A 19,421-nucleotide genomic window follows, 5' to 3' on the forward strand; every position below is an offset into this window, starting at 1 on the left:
CTTACATATCCTCTTCAACGAAATTCATCCTCTGTCCAATGTATTTGTTCAAGGATGGGCTCCACATATTCAAGGGCGATTAAATGCCTGCTTGCTTCACAGTGCGAGTCGGCGTCAAATTTGTGCAAGATGGATCGAGGGAGGGTAATCTTCAATGCCCTCGTTTCCACAAGGAGTTTGAGGTCGATGTTGAGAGTGATCGTGCCCTTGAATCCATCCGCTTGCCGCACTCGTCCTCTGGTTTGATTTGGAGGAGGCATTGTTTTGTTGATTAAGTGGAGTGTAACATGATGGCCAAGATATCAATGCTACGGATAGATAAAGTCAAATTGGACGAATGAAGAGATGGGAGAGAGGATAAGGAAAGATTTTATCATTCGATATTACTGAAATGGTCTTGCGGACACGACAGGATTTCGCTTTGGCTCATTTGGGTATTGAAGAAGCATCTCCGACATCTCCAATATCTATCGACCCTGTGTCTATACCTACATGGTAATCTGTGCCGACTCGACTCTTTAGTCGCTCCCAGATTCTCCGGATTCTTTTCTACTCTTTTTATTATTGTGTAAGTGTATCTGTCTGTGTACGTGTATCTGTCCAAGTCCATCTCTCGTGCCAAAATAGTTCCTCCAAATAGTTTCTCGACCAAGAAAGTATCAAATATCAGTGCACCACACCAACAGAATCAAAGCTCTCCAACTCCAGATCCAATGGCAATATCCAATTCAACCCCCCATCTAGGAAAATGATAAGATGCCAGCATCCAGCATCCAGCATCCAGCATCAAGCGTCAAGCGTCAAGCATTAAAATATTCCCACCATGTTACCTGATTTGATTATATTATAATCAAGGTTTAAACTTAATAAATCAAAATCATGATCAATGACTATCTGGTGGTAGTGAGCAGTGAGTGCCAGTAACCAGTAGCAGTAACCAGTAGCAGTAACCAGTACCAGTCTCGAGCCAGTAATGGTACCATATCCATCTATTTTATCCCACCCCCCTCTTTCCTTCCCCTCCTCTCTCTCTTTTTGTCTCTCGAGTCTCTTTCTATCTATACCAATTCCAGACTGGGGTATCGTATATCTGGAGATCAATATTTATTTAGATAGGTATGCATTCATAAAAATAATACTAAACTAACATAACACTAAAATAACAACAAAATAAAATAAAATAAAAATAAAAATAAAAACCAATTCACCTCAATCTAACCCAGCCAAGCATTAAATTCATCATAACCTTGACCCGCCTATCCGCCAACATCACATCCATCCAACTAAGAAACTCTCCACCCACTTCAGATTCAAGGTTTCGGCTCGCTGGGATCCTGGTTCAACAAACATTTTTTGAGTTTCTTATTATTTTTGTGATTTTTACAGCCCAGCCAGCCAGACAGCCAGACAGCCAGCCTGCCTGCCTGCCTGCCTGCCTGCCTGCCCGCCCGCCTGCGTAGTATTCCTCCTCGTCTTCCTCCTCCTTCTCCTCCTCCTTCAATGCTCAAGTGGTTAAGTGCTCAAGTGGTTAAGTGCTCAAGTGGTTAAGTGCTCAAGTGGTTTAACTTGAAGCTGGTTAAGACGATTGATTAGCTTCCTCTTTCTCCTTGCCTTCTTTTTAAACCTGGTCGTGCTTGTAACTTGTCTACTTCTTGCCGGCTTGTCGACTTGTCTTGACTAAACTTAGTCTTTCATCCAATTCAGTTATCACTCCCACCCCATCCCGTTTTATCCTCTCTCTCTCCACACACACACATATACATACATACATACACCCTCCTACCCACTCATCACCCACCATCCACCACCCTACCACCTACTTATCTAACTCAATCTATCCTCCACCCATCCCATTAAATTCCAAATCTAGGCCAACGCCAGCCTTTTCGACTAGATAGACCATCATCCTACCTACTTACTACCATCCATCCACCATCTATCTATCTATCCATCTATCCATCTATCCATCTATCCATCTATCCATCCATCGATTTCCTTCCTCCAACCATTATCAACATCAACATCAACATCACCCACCAACTGATTTCCGAGGATTCTACTTTCTTTATTCTCTCAAGAAATCCATCAATTAAATCCACCTCCAGTTTTTTATTTTGATTTTCTTCTTGGAAGGAGAGTGCAAGAGAGAGCGAGAGAGATATCCACACGAATCCCATCGGAACCCGGGAACAGCAAGAAAGCAAGAAAAATAAAAGACGAAGAAGTTTGAATGAATCATCTCATAATCAATTTGTTATTTGCTTAATTTGATTGATTGATTGATTCATTCATTCATTCATTCGTATTCTTCTGCATACAATTAATAATTCTTGCAAGATCGTCCATTCAATCATTCCCATACACCATAGCATCTCCGTACAAATCACCGCATAACCCTACTTCCCGTTCCTCCTCAAATATCCATCACCCCATACCACAAAAGCACACCACTTTCCAACTGCATTCAACAACATCAAGCACAATCACAATCACAACCACAACCGCAACTACAACCGCCACCGTTTACCTCGAGAAAGAAACGGATTGTTAAAAAGTCACCATCGAATTTGAGACTTTTCACATCTGAGACCTTGGACGAAGATTTAAACATTACCTACAGCCACTCAACATTCCCATTCGAGACACTCAGTGAATAAACTTTTAACGCCTCCAAATCAAAGCTTCGCCGCTTTCCTCATCAAGACTGACTTGGATTACGAACCGAAACCGGACAATAATTTCTCTACGCAATCAATAAAATCTTTCCCATCTTCCGGATATTTTTGGGGGGAGAGAACGAAAAGCTTCTCGAGTAGTTGCTTCCATCAATCGAAAAAAGATTTCATCCATCAGATTTAGACAAGAACGAAATAGCTGGAATACGCATTTGTTCTTTCTGATCCGACTCTTTCTTGCAATCCCGGAGGTATTCTTTTTTGGGGCATTCTGGGGTATTGAAGAAAATATCCCATTTTCTAAATATGTAAGTTCACATAAAAAAAATCCCCCCCCCCCTCCCATATCCTATATCAACAACATCACCACGCAGTAGTACCAGTTCGATTGCATCAAATCTGTCTGCGAAAAAATTACCTACATGACACATGCACTCTCTCCACTTCATCCATACATTCATACCACGTTTCTTAAATATCCTCTTTTTTTTCTTCCTTCCCTTCGCTCATGCAAGAGTGAGAATGTAGCTGACCATTACTTTGCCCCAACCAACAGTCCACAATTGTTAAGGATTCATTGGAATTACTTTTCAATACTTAATGATAAGCAGAAACTAGGATTGCTACCTTCGACAAACACCCCTTCACATCGCTCAGTCGAATAGTCTTTTACCCAACCTATCCATTATCTTGCCCGAGCAAGATCAGAACGAAATCAAGGTTATCCAACAAACCTTTACACGTCGTAGGATGCCTTACACTCCACCTTCCCAACGGTCTCCTGCCACCTCTACCACTCACTCCCCTGCCGTCTCGAGACGCTCTTCATATCAACTTAACCACCCAACCCCATCTCCCAGACCAGAGTTGCCCAGATCCACTTCCTACCTGACTAGACACAGACGTACGCCTTCGGTTAAGTCGACAGCTTTCGCACCAACACTAGAGCCAACCCCCCCTGGTACAGCAGATGGGGAGAAGGGTCCCAGCCATGATACAAATAGCAGCTTGATTGCCTCGAGCAGTCTTCGAAAATCACCCCCACCTGTAACGGACGAAACCAAGATGCCTATCGGAGTAGTCATGTCACCACCAGATTCCACTCAGAACTCTGATGAAGAGGATAATGGGTTGAGAGGGAGGAAGTTGGAGAACCTCGAGGAGTTGCAAGCTGCCATTAGAGTTATCGAACAGCACCGAGAGAGCTCACCCAAGAGAGCGTCATCGGAGATTCAAAAGCTTACCCAAGCCATATCACTTCTACCTATCAAGGATACAAAGGATCTGAAAGATAAGCCAACGTCGGAACACGTCGAGACCACTCAACCTCCGAGGAAACTTCAACATCAAAGATCGAGCACTGAAACAGTCTTCCTCGACTTTAGAAACAACCCCAACAATCAGTCAGCACCAGAAACACCCACCACAGGATCTGATGATGAAATGAGTGAAGATGAAGAGGCAATGATTAGAAGGAAACCTCAGATGCTCAGAAAGAAATCCGGAGAACTCGTTCGACCAGCTCTTCGACCATCTTCTGCCAGAAGACGTCCATCATCCATGCCTGGTACCCCTACCTTCTCCAAGGCGGTTCACTTTGATTCACATCTTGAACACGTCCGTCATTTCCTTCAAGTCGATCGACCTCTCGCGGTCAGTGCTGGCTCCTCTCCTGTCGAGGCATACGAAAGTGATTCCGAATTCCCATTCGGTCATGAGGAGGACTCCAACAACAGAGGACCACCATTCGAATGGGAGATTGTTATCTCTAACTTTCCTCCAATGACCCCACAAAGAGCTGCTATGCCCATCAGAGTTGAGAGAGTCTTCTTATCGGCAGACAACAAGAACTTGATCGGAACTGTCGCTGTTACCAACTTGGCTTTCAACAAAATGGTTGTTGCTAGATTTACATTGGATTACTGGAAGACCACATCGGAAGTCGTTGCTGAATACAACAATGACATCCGTCAACCAAAACACAATGACGGATGTGATCGTTTCAACTTCAACATCAAACTTGCTGACCAAGCAAACCTTGAAGCAAAGACCATGTTCTTTTGTGTAAAGTATTGTGTCAACGGTGTGGAGTACTGGGACAACAACAACTCTACCAACTTCCAGATTGATTTCCGAAAGAAGGCAAAGCCACAAAATGGAAAGAGAGGCTCACCAGCAGCAGCATCAAGATCGGCCAACTCATTACCGAGAAGTAACAAGAAGTCGCCGCCAGCTTCTTCAAAGAAGACGCCAACCTTTGACGACTTCTCTAATGACTTTGATTCGAAATATTTGAGTACCAACTTCAAACTGCCTGTCGCAGATTACCTTGGAGATTCAAATACAGTAAGATTGAAGGGAGTCAAATCTGCTGTTACCTTGGCATCTGATAACCGCAGCCGACGTGCACCAATGAACACGAACGCAGCTGGTGGTCAAGCTTTTGGTCACAGATACGACTTCGGTGCTTCACTTAATGCTGCCATTAGTGCTGCCAACTCTTCCCTCGGTGACAAGAGTGGTATTACGATGAAGTCAAAGAGACCTGCACCAATAAGTGAACCGAGAAAGTTTATTGATCACGATGAACAAGTATCACCACTTTCAATGCAAGCTCCCAAGACTTTTCACAATACCACCCCATCCAAGCCTTTACCTTCAGCAAAGACAAACAGCAGTGGAACAGATTCGCCAAGACCCGTTGGTACTGAGAAGCCTGTACTGGCATCACAATCATACAATGAACTTCTCGACAAGTATTGCTTCGTACGTACCAACGAACACCACTGGGCCAACTAAAGGATTGAAGCTAATTGAATATTGTATTATAGTTTGGGTCAGTGAAGAACTCGCCACAATTGAAGGATGGTACTGCGAGGTCTGGTCAATATGATGGAAACAATGATGATGGTTACCTTTTTGGTTCTGCCGAGTCTACTGCGAGCAACTCACCAATCACCATGGCACACATTGATAGTCGACCTTCGCCTCATTCATCTGGAGTAAGCCCTCAAGGTACTCGTTCTACATCGCCTGCTCCTATGACAGGCTTTGTTTCGGGTACGTCTTCGATGTATCCTTACCACATGCATGGTGGTTTTTCTTTCAACGACGCTCATGCAGCAACAGCAATCCGAGGTTGAACAATTTTCTATGATGATTCAAATCACTGAGTCGATGAAAACGATAAAATGCCCCTATTTACGATGACGATCATGAGAATTCTGATCATGAAACGAAAATCTAATTCTTTCCCAAGATACTTGTATCATTGATGGATCAAATGAATCACCTCTTAATTGAGTTGTGATTCTTTTGTCTCATTACAAACCTTTTCCCCTCTCGACTGTTAATATATCTCTCTCTCCTTACGAATACGACCTTCTCAATTCATATTTGTTTAGCATTTTTGCAAAGGGAGATATTTGGGCAGCATGCGAATGAAGGGAAAGTGGGTCATACTTTTATGATCCTCTTGCTTTAACATTTTGCTTTTGTACTTTTTAGCGTTCCTACTTTTTCATTGGGTGGTTGCGTTTTTTTCGTTTCTTGCATGTCCTTTATTTTCGATGCGCTGCTACCTACTACTGGTTCACATTGGTCTTGGTCTGTTCTAATCTTTCGGACGGACCCGGTTATCTTAGACTTTGGAGTTTATTTGCTTTGGGAATTTGGTCGGTAAATTGTTCTTTCTCCAATCGTTTGATTGAGGGATATCAAAGAGATTATCACTTTCACCGTCTCGAATGAGAAATGATGAAAATGATTGATCCTTTGGTTATTATATCGCTCGCATGGACTGAAGTGGTAGCAGAAAGCAAGAGGATGAATCAAGGACCATAAAAGTTTATTTTTTATTGGGTGGGTGAATGGAAAGGGGAACCCTGGCATATACGAAAAGGGTTGGGGGAATTGGGGAGGGAATACTCTTTGTGCATACAAAATGATGGTCATTTCTTTCTTTATGTGTTTGGTGAGGAAATTGTGAAGACCGTTGGCGAGGCAAAACCGCATAGCGAATTTCATGAATGGAAAGGTGGTGGATGATCAAGACTGGATTGCAATGGATTGGGAATAAATGCATATGTGCATGAATTGGAGAGAGAATGGAATGATATTAAGAAGTCAAAAGGCTCTGACCAAAGTGAAAAGGTTGAAGGGAGGCGAAAGGAAAGATCATATGAGAATGAGATGATAAATGAATGAGATTAAATCCATCATAATTTGTAAAGGAAGAAAAAAATGAATTCATGAACTGATTTGATTTGATTGCTTTGTGGGTGATTTTTATATGTATGTGAGAGATACTGTGACATGGTGATGTTATGTGATGTGATGTGATGCGATATGAGGTATGATGTCAGATGTCAGATGTGTGATGAGATGAGATGAGATGAGAAGATAAGTGCCGAATGAATGGACCGAAAGAACGGGTGTTTGTGGAATAGGAATGGGAAATTGGAAAATACTTGGATTTGGTGGATTGGGAAGGAGAAAGATTTTCGTATGAGGTCACTTTTTGAGGGGTAGTAGGGGTAGTAGGGGTAGTAGGGGGGTTTTTTGTGGAGGGTGGAGAGGGGGGGTGGAGAGGGGTGTGGAGGGGTTTTTGTGGAGGGTTTGGGGGGGAGAAAATGAGGAGGGTTTGGAAGGTTTGAAGGGGAGTGGAAGGGGAAGAGATGGAGGGTTTGAGGGGGAGGGGTTTGAAGGTTTGAAGGTTTGGAGGGTTTGGAGGGTTTGATAGGATGTGGGAGTGGAAGGGGAAGGGATGTTTTGTGGAGGGATATAAAGGGTCTCAAGGGTAGTGTGGGGGGAAGAGAGAGAGAAGGGAGAAAGGGGGGGGGGGGGGGGGAGAGTAGAGTATGTGGTATGATGATATGGGTAGGGTATTTATGGGGAGAGGGGAGAGGGAGAGAATATGATGATATGATTGATATGACAGGGGACAAGAAAGAGAGTAGGAATTCGAAGAGGGTAGAAATTTGGAACAGTGAGTAATGGTATATGAAAAGGGGGGTTGATTTAAGAGAAGGGGGGTGCTTTGTTAATTGGGATGGTGATTTATCGAAGGAGTAAGTGAGTAGTTAGATAGGGGGAGATGGGTGGTGAGTGAGTGGATTGGTTGGATAGGTAGTTATTAGATAGATAGTTATTAGATAGGTAAATAGTTATTATAAGAGTGAGGGTGATTAGTTAGATGGATAGGGGAAAATGAAGGAGAGGAGAGGAGGATGGGAAATGGATAAGTAGGGAGGTAGGTAGATAATGGGGAAATTTTTGAAGAGGGTATAAGGGATGTGAAGATTTATTGATGGGGATTTTGGATGATAGATAAATGGCTGGATGGATGAATGGATGGATGTTTAGGTTTGTGGAGATGGAGAGGGGGGTGGATGGGTAGGTAGGTAGATCGGTAGGTGAATAGATAGATAGGTAGCTGAGGAAATAGGTGAGGAAATAGGTGAGGAATAGGTGAGGAAATAGGTGAAGGAAATAGGTGAGGAAATAGAGAGGTTGATGGATATATAGAAAGATTGAATTGGATTAGATGGGATTGGAGGGGATTGGATATATTTTTTGAAATATGATAAGAGGGGGGTAGAGAGAGCTATGGGAGATTAGGTTTTGGGTTTTGGGTTTTGGGGATTGAGATGGGGATTGAGATAAGAAAGAAGAAAAGAAAGAAAATTAAAGAGTAATTGAATATAGGGGTTGAAGACTATATGGTTTGTGAGTTATAGTTTGTAGGTTGTGTGGATAGATAGAGATATAGGGAATCGGAATAGATGGATAGGAATGAGAAGGGAATTATTAGGGCTTGATAAATTGAAAGGAATAGGGAATGGGAGGAGGGGGAGGAGAGAGCGAGAGGAAGAGGAGAATAGAGGTAAGGGATTATGGGTTTAGGGGATAGGGAGGGGAAGGGGAAGGGGAATGGGGAAGATAAAGAGTTTGGATATTGGGGGATGGTGATGGTGATGGTGATGGTGATGGAATGTTATAGAGTAAGTATAAAGTTTTGTTATATAGTTTGTGTTTTTTTTTGTGTGTGTGATTATCTCGATGTTTTGATAGTATAGTAAGATTATAATGTTAAAATTGTTAGTTGAGTTTGTATAGGGGATAGGGAACTCGGGATTAGAGATTATGTGAGGGATTTGAGGTTGAGATGAGTAGTGAAGTGTGGTGATTTGAGGGTGTGGATAATGATATTGATGGATTTGGGAAATAAGTATATTGTAGGGGAGGGAGGATTTGAAGAGATGAGGGGGGGAAGGGGGGCGGAGAGGAGAGAAAGGGGAGAGTTTGGTTGGATGGTTGGCTGATTGGAGTTTTCTTTGGGAATTTGGGAGAGGGGGAGTGAGTGAGTTTTTGGTGTTTATATTAAGCAGGATGTGAAGTATTTAGGTAGATGGGTTAATTGGTTGATTGTAAGTTGATTAGGTTGTTAAATATAGAGATTTTGTTTGTTTTCTTTATTCTTGTTTTTTTGTTTCTTGGTTTCTTTGTTTCGGTTTTATTTTGGGGTATGGATATTTAGGAGTTGGGAATTAGAAGGAGAGGGGTAGAGGGGTTGATGATTGAATGTTTGGATGAGTAGTTTGAGTATTGAGGGAAGGAAGGGAGGGGGGAGAGTAGAGATAGGGAGAGGAAGAGGAGAGGAGAGGAGGAAGAGGAGAGGAAGAGGAAGAGGAAGAGGAAGAGGAAAGAGGAAGAGGAAGAGGAAGAGGAAGCGGAAGAGGAAGAGGAAGAGGAAGAGGAAGAGGAAGAAGGATATTTTTTTTTAGTATTGGATGGTGGATGTTGGATGATAGATATGAGATCTTTGAATTTGAGGTGAATATTTGGAAATAGGGATAAGAGGGAATGAGATTTTTGGATTAGTTGGAGTAGGATATGAGTTTGAATTGGGTGTGAAGTGATGGGTTTGAAGTGATAGGTCTTGGGTGATAGATATCAGGTGATGGATATTGATCTATCAGAATCAAGAGGTTATGGATGTAATAAACGGTGAAGCGAGAGGGAAGGAAAAGGAGGAGATGAATGGTAGTAGATAGACGGTTAGGTAGACAGATAAATGGCGATAGGATTAATAAGTTGATAAGTTGATAAAGGGGAGAAAGGGAAGAAGGGAAAGAGAGCCAAAGTAGATAGATAAATTGATATATGTATAGCTTAGTGTAAAAATAGTTTGAGATATAAAAAGATTGTTTATTTGAAATGAGATGTTTGAGCGAAGGAAACTAGGAAGGAGAGAAGATGAAGAGTTGGAAGGGGAGTTGGAAGGGGAGTTGGAATGATGGGAGGAGTGGTTGGTATGATATGAACCGGATGAACAGACGATCGTATGATCAATACGTAGTGTACTATATATAAGGATAATAGAAGAGAGAAAGAAGTACGGGAGAGATAAAAACTTACTATAGTATCGATTCTCTTTCTCTATTCCTTAGCAGAGAGAATTGTAGACTATATTATAGTCTTTCTGTTCTACTATATACTATATACTATCTTCGTAATATTACTTATGTTATATTACTACCCAAGTAATAATCGTGGTGTTATCTATGATATAAACAAGAGAGCTCTAATTCCTTCTCCTTTTACTACTCGAATATTGATTGATTGTACTTTATAACAAGGAAGAAAAACCATCATTACAATCTCATCTATCTTATCTTTATCTTATCTCCCTCTCCATCTATCCATTTCATTAACATTTTCATTTATTCTAGCAATTACTCCATGCATGGAAGGTATAAATATGACCATACTCACCTACCTGCGCAATCATTCATGGAAATTCATAAAATTGCATACCAGGTTGTGAAAAGCGGTGTGAGATTCGATTCAAATTTTCACGTTCATTCCGGTATTCATGCACAACACGATGAAGCAGATAAACGGAGAACAGATTCGCAATTCGCCTGGCGAGGCGAGAGGTATATATCCTTTGGGATGAAGCATGTGTATGGAATGCAGGGGTGTATGCTATTGTGATGAGGCTAGAAGGAAGGAGATTCATTTGATAGGGATTTTACGGAGAGAAATTTAGAAGGGAGGGGGTTAGCTTAGCTTGGGTTAGGGTTTGAGTTGGAGGTTTGAATGAGGTTTGAGATGAGATGAGGTGAAGTGAAGTGATGGAGTGATGGAGTGATATGATGTCAAACCCCATTAATCTACTCCTTCGAAAGTTAAAAGATTTAAACAAGTATCTAAAAAAGGATATGAAAACATGTCAAGAAGGAGAAAAACAAGAAAATCCATGCAGCTCATTAGTTGTCCAGCAAAATTTCTGTTGCGAATTTTCGATGCAAATGTGAATTCTCGCTCAAGATGCCATGGGGGTGGAGAAAGTGGAGTTTTTCATGTACCTTTTTTCCCTCTGCTTTTTCTTTTGCGTATGAGATTGTGGGGCGAGTTCGTAGAGTGGTCTGTGGGATGTGAGGTATATAATGTGGATTCCTCTGGAATGTGGAACTTGGATGGGGAAGTTTTTGAGACGACAGGGAATTTGGGAAAGAGCAAGATAAAATCGATGAAGGGTGGAGAACTAATAGGTGGAGTTATGGAGAAAGATGATAGATAGATGGATAGGTGGGATACGGGGATTGTGGTTAGAGAGATAGAGGAGAGGTGGAGAAGATGACGAAAGATTTCATAAATTGGATGTATGAGAGCGGAGTATGCACATACGCCAAGCGAAGTAGGTATGTGTGTATGTATGTATGTGGGTGTGCTGAATACACTCTGTGCTACAGTGTGAAATAAGCGATGAGAGGTTTGGGAATAGGTTGTTCAGACAGCGAGCTACTTACTTGATTGATTGATTGATGGAGAGATTGAAATGTGTTGTAACTTGCCAGTGCAGTGAGACACAAGAGATATTCTTTGGATGATGGATGTCAAAAATACAATGTGTGATGCTTATGCATACTGATTGGTATGCACCAAGTATGTATGTACCATGCGTATCAAATCTCCACGCAGCAAAGCCACGTTCTAAGAAGTCAACCCCCAGAATATGTATGTATGAGTGGAGTAGCATGGGGAATAGAAAGAGGGATAGATTTGGAAGATCTTTGGGCTTAAGACAATTTTCAGAAACTAGTGAGTGATTCGATTGGGGGTGTTTCTAAGTGGCAGATATCAAAAGTTAGAGTCATGTATTGTGGAAGGTGGTGAAATGATGTGGAGAAGAAAAGACGAGACTTCTTCTGGTGAAGATTTCATTCTCTTATGCGCAATCTCTTCTTGCTTAAGATTGAATTGTGAGGAGGAAGTTTTATTGAAAAGGGGAAGTCGATTAGGGTATCGTTGGTATTACATCGATGGTGATTATAATTCTTCATAATATTCCAGCATAGTTATATTCTATATTGTATGATTCATTAAAACTTTTCAGTGTTGAACGCTTATATGCCGTAGTATGCTCATGTAACGAAATGATCATATTTACTATATCGATCAACACCCGAAAAAATCACATCGTCTAACTAAGGATGTCAAGACAATGTTCCATTATGTACCATATCATGCGAATCCGCACTTCAAAGTCTAGAGCATATGATTACCCCTGAGTCCGGAAGCTAGGCTGAAGAACTCTTCTGTCATTTGAGATGAATAGAAGAGGGAAGATAGATACCTAGATAGATTTGGAAAACCTCAACTGGATATTAGATTGATGTTTAATGCGCTGCTGTCGAATTAGGTTTGCGGAAGCTAGATTGAATTGTCTTCTCTGCTTTTATGCGAAGTTAAGAAAAACTTTATCGGATAGAAACAAGAACTAGCAAGCGAAGATGAATTGTTAACATAATATCAATATAGTCAATGTAGGTACCTCAGGATCAAGTCAGAAGGAACAGTTCACAAAAACCAATTTTTTGTTGCGAGAGAATGTTTTTTTTTTTTGCTAGGGATATATTTCCAGAAACGCAGTTAGAATACACCGTAAGTGAATGCAGATTTAATTAGTGAGGGAGTTCTGTTTCGTGTGAATATACTCTCCTTTTTTCAGGTTCGCTTGTTGTTACTGGGGGTTGATCTTGAGTTAACTGTTTACAAATGACTTATTCAATCAGCCAAATATCGATATGAATTATTGAAATCTGCCTAATATCACATACAGCATTATTCTTCAAGAAATGACCTTGTAAGAAATTGAAAAAGAAAATCTTCCAGGTCCTTCTCGAGAAAGTTTAATCTTCGATTCGGGATGGATTCTCGAAAAGTATATAATCTCTTGAATCAACAGACATGAATTGACAACAATATCTAGTTCTAGTCGAAATTTATACAATAATTTATATACTATATAACACGTGAATGAAACTACTCTCTAACAATAGCTTCTATGATTCCATCCGCATCCGGCTCATCTTGTCCCATTGACATTGTCAGTAACTCACTCATGAAAAAAAGAAAAGAAAGACCTTGAAAGAATTTCCCGAATAAAACAAAATTCCCACCCATTACACCCTCAACACAAAGCATTACAGAAACCTTCAGCTCACCTCCGGAACCCAAGTCCCCATGACTTCAAACCCAGATTTTACAAGCAATTCTCTCCATTCTTTCCCCGTCCTCTCGATCCCCCCATTAAAAGCCATCATTGTCAAATCCAAAAGCGCGTGATATGTTGACGCCCCTGATTCCGGTACGATCATCTCATGGATAATGAGTTTTGAGTAGTTTGGTTTCATTGCACTCTTAAGAACGCGGAGGATTTCGAGACATTTGTAGTCGGACCAGTCGTGGAGAATGTGGTGATAGAAATAAATTCTAGAGTCTAGAAGGAAAGGGGTGTGTGTTAGTTCAGAGAGATGGGGACTGGGAGAGAATGTAAGGTTTGAAGATATGAGGAAAGATTAGGAAGAAATGGTTGAAGAAAAAAGTACTCTTAACAGGCTGCTCTGTAAAAAAATCATATCCGCATTTCTGTACCCCTTTGCCTAATTCACCTTCGCCAATCTCCTCCAAAACATGCGGTTGATCTAGCAAAACCAATCTCCCCATCCCCCCTTCCCTCAAACTTCTCCTTAAAAGCCATAACATCATGACCCTTCCTTCCACCCACATCCACCAACGGCGCATTATCTGCCCCTTCCACCCCCTCGAAAACCTCTCCTCGACTAGCCACCAATCCAACCAATATTTCCGCGCTCCCATCGTATTTCCCATACATGTATTAAAATCTCCAAGCATATTTCTAGGCATGGTACTAAAATAATCGAAAATTTGGAGCTTAGTTCCGTACGCCTATTGCATGAGGCCATCATTGGGGTTTGTGGGCGAGGTGTGGCTCGTTTCGAGGAAATAGCGAGGAGAGTGCAGGGCGGCTAGCATGGAGTTTGCGAATCTGATGGTTTTTGATGTTTAGTGAAGGATGGAGAGGGAAAGGGAAACGGAAAGCGAGGAGAGAATGAGGGGAGACAGACAACATGCGATGACCAGCCGCAATACCCTTCTGCATCATAGCTCTCGTAACAGGAGTAGCCCCCCAAGTTTCCTCATCTACTTCCTTGACAAAATTTGTAGAAGAGAGAGGTCTCAATATTATTTCTGCTCTCTTATTAGTTCCATCAGTTTTCTTTATATTCAACGTACAAATATAAAAAGTGTATAAATACTTAACAACAACTCTTCCGCACCCGAAAACTCCGCCAATTTCACTACGTTAACAGGCTCATATTTCACAATATGTTCGAAAAGATTTAAATCTACTGCGATTCGGGCGCTCATGGGTATGAATGTCTACATCTCATTCAAAACTATTAGACTCATATCACTCATACCCCTCGTACCTCCAACTCGATAAGTCCCAGGAAGAATAAGACGTACCGAAAAAGCAAGTTCCATAGCAACATTTTCCGGCGCCTCAATCGCTGCCGTAAGCGTCTTACTCAACCTAACAGCTTCTTGTTGACTTTTCGGAGAACTTCCATATGAAGTGTCTGACGGTAGTGTACTCAGATTTTTCAGAATTTCTTGGGCTTCTGGATTTGCCATTTTAGGATAGATATATGCGATTCAATTGTTGAGATGTTACAACGTGATTAAGCGACGCAAAATTCACTGACGAAAAGAAATAAACATATCAAATGGAATTCTAGGTTGACGCGTCTTTATACCTTCTAGCTTCTAAAATTATGTAGAACGTCATGCTTTCATTTCAGCTCACCTCAAATATGCTATACCGGAAATCACAAGAATTGCGGTTGTGTAACGCCAAAAAGGTATCGCTCGAGATGGGTTAAATTGAATCCTTGCTCAGGGTGCATATGTCATGCGGTGTTTTTGCGATTAGGGTACATTTGGCTATTGTGCCGCGGTTCTTCTGACTCGACTCTTTGGCACGATGATTCTTGATTGGATGATCAATAGGTATAGGAGAGCCTATAATTGATAGCTATCGGTTGGGGGCCTTGAGAGAAATGCAAAGTGTGGTGATATCAATTACGCTGCAGTTGTTGGTTTATGTGAGGTTTCAGTATAGAGAGAATTGGAATATTATAGTTTGATTTCTTTGGAAGATTGTAAGTATATCAAAACTAAAGTTGCGAATGCTATTACGTTGTTGTATGTTGGTACTCGCATATACAATAGTTGAATACAATTCTTGTCGAATGAACAACGTCTTCAATACCTCATTAGAAATACACCCACAAAAAATCCAAGGTCCCAAGTCACTTTTACCCTCGAAAATCTGCTTCTTCTACTCTCCATATACACTTGAAATCCAAGTAATAAATATGCGCAGTAACCTTCATAAAAAGTTGCACTATCTCCCCACTTTGCTTGGAGACACCAGACGAATAATAATTCGCACTTGAATTTCAAAGACTCTCTAAGACTTAGGAGCGATGGTTATAGACAGTCCTTCAAATCAAGATATGTTCCGAAACAGGAATCATGAAAGAAGTCGATTCTCACAACTACATTAATAAATCTTCCGTAAAAGACCACTTGGTCCTTATTTTCGACCAGCAACAGTCGACATGATCCAGTGGTATATGTTATACGGTGATACTGAGGTTAGCCCAAAAGACCAGTATATTATAGAGCTAAAGTTTGATATAAATGTATGCGCTATCGTATGCACAACCATGATGACCTCTTCTCAAAGATTAGGCATTTGAACATTGATAAATATCTTCTCGGCTGTCAAGATGAATAGCTAATATAATCAAAGAATCTATGTTTGGCAATTACGTAGACGTATCAGATTCGGATCTGGAAATTGTGATTTGGGCCACTAGAATAGATATTTTTCGTGCTTGAAATCCCTTCTTATCCGGTATATCACCTGTCTCCAGATCCTCCACATGAAATCTTGAAGCAAAGGGATGATTTGCTCAAGGTAGAGTTCATCTTCAGACATGCTCTTAAAAACGCCCATTAGTGATCACTGGAAAGCGTAATTGCTTTGCCGACGTCATCTAGAAAGTAGAGCGACCTTATACCACAGTTCAGGGGCGACTGCATGTATGTATACAAATATATCTCTATATTGAAGACCCTCTTTATGGCTCATGACTTATTAACAACAGGTCGATGGAAGAAATTGCAGGCCTAGTCGAAATAATCCACTAGATTATCATTGCGATAATTGTCCCTTTACGGTAGAGCAAAGTATTAATCACCCTGATGACTCTGATTTACCTTTTACTTCAGTTCCCCCACGATAACTCATCCAGGCCCGATTCAGGTATTCGGTAAAGAAAGCCAACAACCAAAAAATGTTAAACTCACTGCTCCATCATACACTTCTCATTCCGCCAAATATTTATTCCTTCAACTTTCCAACTTAATTGATGGCCTGATCTGTTTTCTTACTGCAGTCCTCTGTATGGCATGATTGCAGCACATTTAACAGCAAGACGTGGAGTCGTTCTGGAACCTGGGTTGAGTGCATGACTACGGCACCTTGCGTTATGTTGATAGCCAAGCGGAATAATTATAGCAACAGGTAATGAATGCTCGGTGGAACCGAAAGATAATTTTTTTTATCTGAATTCAACAATACGTCGCTAGCTCTTTACCGATAGTCTATTTTAATTGTCGGATTTCTTATCCACCTACTCGGTCGATTCTTATCGACCGGCTACAGGCTTGAGATCCGGCAAAATCCCGTGAACAAGAGCGTATGGTATTATGGATTCTCCAAGTTTATGACTTCTTGCCTTGTCAGAGTTGGCCATGTTGCTTTGAAGAATATGGGATCGGTATTGCCCATTTGTCTGACAATTGTGGTCTCAAAGTACTATGGGAAGAGTTCAAGAAGTGCACTCGTACTTTGAAAGTTTATAGAACGCAGCCATTTTGAGGTTTCCTCATCTGTCTATGTTCTGTCGTTTCGGCTACTATCAGAGCTACAACTTCGTGTAGCTATAAAGTCTATTTTTTTTTTATAGATCGATGTATCTAGAAGCGTCAGTAAGAGTAGCTATATCCAAACACAATATTGCTCAGGTAGGCCACCTACCGCTTTCGAAATTTAATCTGAACTTGAGATATTGGATATCTGTTCAAGTTCACTTCTTTCTCCCATCATCTTCTTCTCAATCTCTATAAGTCCATGCTTTATGCTATATTCCCAACCCTCCAATCAACAAAACCATCAAAGCAGTTCCTCAAAAACTAGTCTCTTCTCACCTCTTCCACTCCTCCATTTATTAGTACTCATTAACAACTCCTCACACCCCTCTAACAACCACTTCCACTTCCTCGCAAAGGTTTCCTCTACCTCCCAGCTTCCTGGTATCCATGGATCACCCCAAACAATGAGTCCCGTTCTTCCTCCTCCACCCTCTAACCCATACATAATATCCCTACAAAACTCTATATCATCCCATTCTTCACCTCTTGAGAGCGCCGAAAGAATGAGATCTCTACATCTTGGAAATGGGAAAACATCAATCTCAGGATGATGTTCTATTTCGATTTGTAGGTTTGTAGGTTTTAGCGCCAGTGGAAGATTTGATAAATCTGGTATACCCTGCGGATACTGTGTCGATGATGATGTGTTGAATGGAGAAAGAATATCATCATCCATACGATCAATAGGTAGTTTGAGGATTTCCACATTGATAGATAAAGCACGGATGATATTGAAATGAAGAAGAGTGAGTAAGTAGGAGTCTGCTGGGATAGAAGTATCGGTGATATAGGAATTGAATGATCTGGAAGCGACAATACGTTTGACATCTATGTGATTGATACACATACATTCTTTTGCAGGAGGTGTTGTGGGATCAAGGATTACGGGACCTTGTGATTCTACGACTTTGGTTATTGCTTTGAGTTTTTTCGAGTCGGCTTTTCTACGTTTTCCTAATCTTGAGATTAATACAAACGATGAATTGGATCATAAAAGACTAGGGTTACAAACGAGAAGCCCGTTGATTCAACCGATTTTGCAATTTCCTCCTCATAATCGTACTACTGGTACCCGTCCAATCTTCTTCCAGATTCTGAATCTGTGACCTTTGCTTCATAGGCAGGATTTCGACCCGCGGTATCTCAATACACGATGCTTCAATCATGGGGCTAATCATATTTCCGGATTGCGGCGGTGTTGGCTTAGTAGTATAAACCACTTGAAAGTAAAGGCAAGTGAAGTGAAAGTTTGCGAAGAGAAATGCTGATCTAACCTTATATTTATCCCCTAGAGGGTGACAAATGAGCTCCGAAAGTGGTCCGTGCAACATATCTTATATAATAACTCTTTTTAATAGTTTTTTAATTAACGTGTTTATCATTGGGTCACCACTTTTTTCATTATTTAATCACTTCAATTCCAATTCGCGATATCTTAATGAATTATTATGGAAATATAATCAAAAGAAGCCCGAATTATCTTAGCTATTAAAGTTATTCGAAAGTCTAAAAATTTGATAATTATGAAAGCTGCAAAAGTTTATTCAGTACCTCGATCTATATTATACAATAGAATCAATAATCGAAATAATCAAATAGAAACTTAAGTAAATGAATATAAAATAATTGAATTAAAAGAGAAAATGCTTTTTCAATATATAATTGATATGGATAATAAAGAGTTTATATTTATATTGAATAGTATAAAAGATATAACAAATCATATTCTTGAATCATAAGGGGCAAAAAAGGTTGGAAAGCTTTGAGCTTATCAATTCGTAAAGTATTATATAGAATTAAAGATATATTTTAATTACATTTATAATTTTCAAAGAGCTTTTTATAAAGATTCTAAGCTTATTGAAAAATGGTTTCAAGTAATAATGAATATACAAGCGAATATAATATTCAAGATTGTAATTTCTATAATTTCAATAAAACAGATTTTATAATAGGGATTATAATTGTTTGTATGATTATAATTAATACTAAATAAAATGGCAAAAGCAAGGCAATATAGTTAGATAATCGAGAATGGGCTATAGCATTATATATAGTAATAAAGAAAATAAAACTATACCTCCATTTCTAATAGTTCAAGAATAAATCCATTTTTCGAATTGATATACCGAAACCAATCTTTCTGCAGATTGAGTTATTAAATCTATTTCCAATAAATAAACAAATAATGAGATAGGATTAGAATAATTAAAGTATTTTGATAAATATACTATTTATCGAAAAAAAGAGCAAATATCGAATATTAGTATTAAATGAATACGAAAGTTATAAATCAATGTCTTTTTAATTATATTATAAAGCAAATGATATAGTATATATAAAGCTATTAGCACATTCTAATTATTT

At 40.1% G+C, this 19,421-nt stretch overlaps 4 protein-coding genes across 4 annotated transcripts; 1 reads left to right on the forward strand and 3 right to left on the reverse strand.

The window, feature by feature from the left end:
- The first annotated feature begins 1,938 nt into the window (after positions 1 to 1,938).
- On the forward strand, positions 1,939 to 6,560 carry EAF02_007577 (uncharacterized protein). Its single transcript, XM_038903625.1, has 3 exons — positions 1,939 to 2,983; positions 3,232 to 5,441; positions 5,507 to 6,560. Exons 2-3 carry the CDS (start codon positions 3,426 to 3,428, stop codon positions 5,816 to 5,818), a joined length of 2,328 nt encoding a protein of 775 aa, XP_038756439.1. The 5' UTR covers positions 1,939 to 2,983; positions 3,232 to 3,425; the 3' UTR covers positions 5,819 to 6,560.
- A 6,362-nt stretch (positions 6,561 to 12,922) lies between these two features.
- EAF02_007578 (uncharacterized protein) lies at positions 12,923 to 13,892 on the reverse strand (the record flags this gene model as incomplete). The annotated part of the gene is made up of 2 exons (XM_038903626.1): positions 12,923 to 13,464; positions 13,574 to 13,892. The coding sequence occupies 2 exons, from the start codon at positions 13,890 to 13,892 to the stop codon at positions 13,181 to 13,183; spliced, it is 603 nt and encodes a 200-aa protein (XP_038756440.1). The 3' UTR covers positions 12,923 to 13,180.
- Positions 13,893 to 13,934: 42 nt separating this feature from the next.
- Positions 13,935 to 14,755, reverse strand: EAF02_007579 (uncharacterized protein; the record flags this gene model as incomplete). Its single annotated transcript, XM_038903627.1, is given in 4 exon segments — positions 13,935 to 14,034; positions 14,114 to 14,265; positions 14,283 to 14,429; positions 14,517 to 14,755. The coding sequence occupies 4 exon segments, from the start codon at positions 14,682 to 14,684 to the stop codon at positions 13,935 to 13,937; spliced, it is 567 nt and encodes a 188-aa protein (XP_038756441.1). The 5' UTR covers positions 14,685 to 14,755.
- Positions 14,756 to 17,295: 2,540 nt separating this feature from the next.
- EAF02_007580 (uncharacterized protein) lies at positions 17,296 to 18,232 on the reverse strand (the record flags this gene model as incomplete). The annotated part of the gene is made up of 2 exons (XM_038903628.1): positions 17,296 to 18,008; positions 18,067 to 18,232. 2 exons carry the CDS (start codon positions 18,230 to 18,232, stop codon positions 17,296 to 17,298), a joined length of 879 nt encoding a protein of 292 aa, XP_038756442.1.
- Between the last annotated feature and the right edge of the window lie 1,189 nt (positions 18,233 to 19,421).

This window comes from Botrytis sinoallii (assembly GCF_014898435.1).
Source record: "Botrytis sinoallii strain Bc 23 chromosome Unknown BSIN_013, whole genome shotgun sequence".
Lineage (NCBI taxonomy): Eukaryota > Fungi > Ascomycota > Leotiomycetes > Helotiales > Sclerotiniaceae > Botrytis > Botrytis sinoallii.